The sequence below is a fragment of the Ctenocephalides felis genome, unplaced genomic scaffold (genome assembly GCF_003426905.1).
Source record: "Ctenocephalides felis isolate EL2017-DRISC unplaced genomic scaffold, ASM342690v1 CF-g0.4_SCAFFOLD_03572, whole genome shotgun sequence".
NCBI lineage: Eukaryota > Metazoa > Arthropoda > Insecta > Siphonaptera > Pulicidae > Ctenocephalides > Ctenocephalides felis.
The window spans coordinates 7017838-7022189 of NW_020539726.1; the positions used below are offsets into that span (position 1 = coordinate 7017838).

General features: G+C 31.0%; 1 protein-coding gene across 1 annotated transcript; it reads right to left on the minus strand.

Moving 5' to 3' along the window:
* Positions 1–256: 256 nt before the first annotated feature.
* Positions 257–2050, minus strand: LOC113388038. The gene has a single exon (XM_026625450.1). It carries the CDS (start codon positions 2048–2050, stop codon positions 257–259), a length of 1794 nt encoding a protein of 597 aa, XP_026481235.1.
* Between the last annotated feature and the right edge of the window lie 2302 nt (positions 2051–4352).

The following is a 4352-nucleotide window of genomic DNA, read 5'->3' on the forward strand; positions in this document are numbered from 1 at the left end:
CATCGGAATTTAACAGAATATATAAGGAATCAAAATTATTTTTTGCACCTATAAAATTTGTTCCACGCCGAGCTAGAAATTGTTTTAGGCAATCTAGAAACGTATCACTTGTCAAATCTGAAGCTAGCTCGAGGTGTATAGCTTTGGTAGCTAAATAAATAGAAAGGCATATAGTAGTCTTGTATGTTCGAAAGTGAAGCGTTATATGGAGGCATAGAATATCAATTCAATCAAAATTTCATGAGAAAGGACATTTTTAATAATATTGCGTAAAAGTACTTGAAGGTTGAAGTAAATTTGATATCGAACCCATTATTATATAACCCAATCGGGTTTCTAGTGCTATAGGTAATCCTTGACCACTTTTCACCTTATTAGTACCCATGACTTCGCTGAAAACATCACATCCTAATATGCCGTCGACCGTTTGAGGCACATAAAACTTTGGATCCGCTAGTGGGTACTTCAAGAATGATTGGATTGATGATACTGGAATCGTGGTTTGTGGTTGTTTTCTCACAATTTCTTGCACAACGTATGCACATACTGGCAATTGATGTGGATTGATTGTGGATTTTAAAGTGAAGTTAACCAATCCTATTACGTTTTGTGACGAATTTCCTAATCCAATTACTTTGGCTGAAAATGGTTGAACTTTCAAATGGGCCTTTCTACACCAAGCTAATGTAACAAAATTTTTATCACTTGCTGAATCAATTATAGTACGTAGTGGAGTATTTTTCTTTTTGGTAGAAACCTTTGTTACAGCTGTCGGCAATATTGTTGTATTATGCGCGAGTTTGTTGTTACTGGTAGTGCATAAAACTGTATTATTAGATTTAAAATTAGACGGATTACCTTGATTTGTATTCGCAAGATTTTTATCAATATGCAGTAATGTATGATGCGGTTCCTCACATATAAGACAAGTTCTATTCGATCGACACGCAACTGTCGTCTTATGGCTTAAACAATTTACACATAGATGTAATTTCTGAATAATTGCTCGCCGATCAGGAATATTCATTGCAAGAAATTTTGAACATGTAAATGTTCTATGTTTTTCCCGGCAAACAAGACATTTATAATCATATTTCATAAATGATGACAGTCTAGATGTTGTATTTTTATCATTAGGTTTATCATATGTGTAATTGTTAGTCATACTCGTCATACAATATACTTGATTTTTCGCTTGTTGCGACTTATGGAGAAATTTGAGGAGGTCTTGGTATTTAGGAAATTCTCCTTGATAAGAATGTTCAAATTTCTCTTGCAGACCGGGATCGAGTTTTGAGAATGCCATAGACATTATCATAAAATCAAATGCATCTTGAAGGTTTAATTGTGAAAGGGCTTGTACAGCTGTATCGAATTGTTCCAGAAATAGGTCTATTTGTGATGATGTAATAGTTTTGAACGATAAGAGCTGTTTAAAGTAAGTGGTGGCTAAATATCTTTTATTCTGGTATTTTTTTAATAGTGCTTCCCATAAAATCGGATAATTATCTGCAGTTGGTAGTATGGAATTAAAAATTTTTAATACCGAACCTTCTAACGCACCTTTTAAAAAATGAAATTTGGATACGTTATCTAATCTTGTATTTTCATGAATTAATGCTCTAAAGGTTTCATAAAATAAAGGCCATTGTTGTATATTGCCGGAAAATTTTGGAACTTCTATGGATGGTAAATGATGATTTGGAACACTGTCCGGTATTGGCGAATTACTTATATTTTGATTATCCAACATTTTTTCTATATGTTTGATTTTTCCGTACAAAATTTCCAAGGCCCTCATGTCGGCATACTCAGGTACAAAACTCGGATCCTCTAAATATCTTAATTTGTTTATTTCGTCGCTTAATTTTATGCATTGTTCTCGTGCATTTTCAATAAGGTGTAATTTTTCAAGAAATTTTAACTTACTTGCCGTATTGGTGGTAATTTGTAGAGAAATGTCATACGTTTCTTGTATTATTGAAAAATACATTTCGCTCTTCGCTGTCAATCGGTCAATCTCTGCACCCACGTCAAATTTAGGTGCCATCTTGGATTTTATTTTCTCAATATATTCAATAAATCCTAATCAAAATTAGGATCCCGGCGTCGAAGGACCAATGTTACGAATGGGGGTTAGTTAGACCCTTTCGGAATAGCTAATTGGATTTTACTCAATAACTATTCCGAGGATTTGATCTTATTGAATATATCAAGCAAAATATTTGACGTTCTCTACGTGCTCGGCGGTCCAGTCGGATGGCGGCTTCAAGTTCGGATATCTCAGTTCGCTTTAAATTCGGATGCTGAGGAAGAAATGAACTCCAAACACAAATAAGGAACACTTGCACTGATTAAAAAGTATTTATTTTATAAAGTAATAAGTAATGATCAAAATATATCACAAAAACTCATATGGAAAAGTACAAGTAAAACGGTGTACGTGACTAGCCAACGCGCGAGAGCTTGTTCACCCGTCAGATCAGCTATTACATCCCAACCTTTGAGGATTGCCAGAGAAAAAGTGTTGTCTGAATATTAAAAATATTCTCTGGCGACATCTAACAGATTCCGGCGCAAACAACTATTTACTATTTAACTATTTACTTTTTAACTACTAACTATTTACTTATAACTAATTAACTATTAGCTATTCACTATTTAACTATTCACTATTTAACTATTCTAAATTCATTATTTACTAATAGCTATTCACTTATTACTATTCACTATTAACTATTCACTATTCAACTACTAACTATTCAACTATTCAGTTATCACTATTCACAATTTACTATTTAACTAACAATTAACTATTAACTATTTTCTATTTAGTATTATTTATTCACTATACACTATATTACCACTTTACTATTCAACTATTCAACTATTCACTATTAACTATTAACCGAATAACAATTTAGTGCGCATGCGCCAAATGCGCAAGATGTTCATGAGATCGATCCAAGTACGCACGTACACCTTTATTTTAAATTGATTGTTTGAGAACTCCACATTCACCGATCGTTTTGGGGAATGTGCACATTTACCGGTGAATATATTAATATATAACAAATAATAATAATAATAATAATAATAATATATATATATATATATATATATATATGTTTGCGTGTATATAGTATTTTCAATATTCTCTCTACTAGTTAGACTACTTATAGTCATACCAATCATTGAATTTAGAAATTTTAATACTACTAATATTCATTCAAAAAACTCTCCATTGACATTGACAAATTTAATCTATTACAATTTATACTATTTCTGTGCCGAAAATTTTTACCCCCAATTAATACTTTGTAAAACCGTTCCGATTTATCAGGAATAACGCATTCACCTAAAATTAAATTATTTGTTTTGATCCTTAATCAAAACAGTATTTTGCACTATTAATTTTGAATCATTTTAATTAATTTTTTGCACTACTTTATCAATAAGATCGTTTTCAAGTTCTGCAAAATTATCTTTTAATAAACTGCAATATTTTTGGATGTTTTTTTTTCTGTCTTGATATAAACATAATATTTTTTGTTTGAAAATATTTTTGTGTACAGTAGAACTCCAATTATCCGAATTAATGGGGACCGGGACCCATTCGGATAATCAAATATTCGGATAATCGGATTTTTTTTTTAAATCGCCATTGGAGAGAAAAAGATATTGCACTATTTTTTTTATTGAATTAAATGAAAGAAACATGACATTTTCACATGTTTTAAATATAAATAAAATGTACTTATGTACAAGTTTAGAAATAAAAATCATTGTTTTGTAAACATCTCCGTCAAATTAAAACAAACAATGTGCCTACACTGGCTTTGCTGGTGAAAGAATAATAGCGCTCTTAGACTTTTTTTGGACATTTTTTTTTCTGAAAGTGATTCGGATAATCGGCGATTCGGATCGTCGGAGTTCGGATAGTCGGAGTTCTACTGTATTTTCTTTCAAATAATAATTAGTTAGGATAGTAATACCGAATATCTGAAACAACTTAATGATAAAAAACTATTTTTTGCATTTAAAACGATTAATTTTTTAGAACAACTCTTTATTATTCTGTTTGTCCATCTATTCAATGATTTTTTCATAAATTATTTTATCGCATTTTTCTGCTTACAGTTTTTATTGCAAAAAACAAACAAACATTTTTAATTTGTCGACCTGTTTCTAAATCTCCAATAATTGTATCAGGGATATCGCGATAAACGTTAATTTTTTAACTTCCCGTAGGGCAAGTTATAGTAATCGCAAAAAAATCGAAAATGAAAATTTTTGCATTTCTCGACGTTTCAAAGGTTTCTGAATATTTTGGCATACCTTAGAAAAAATGG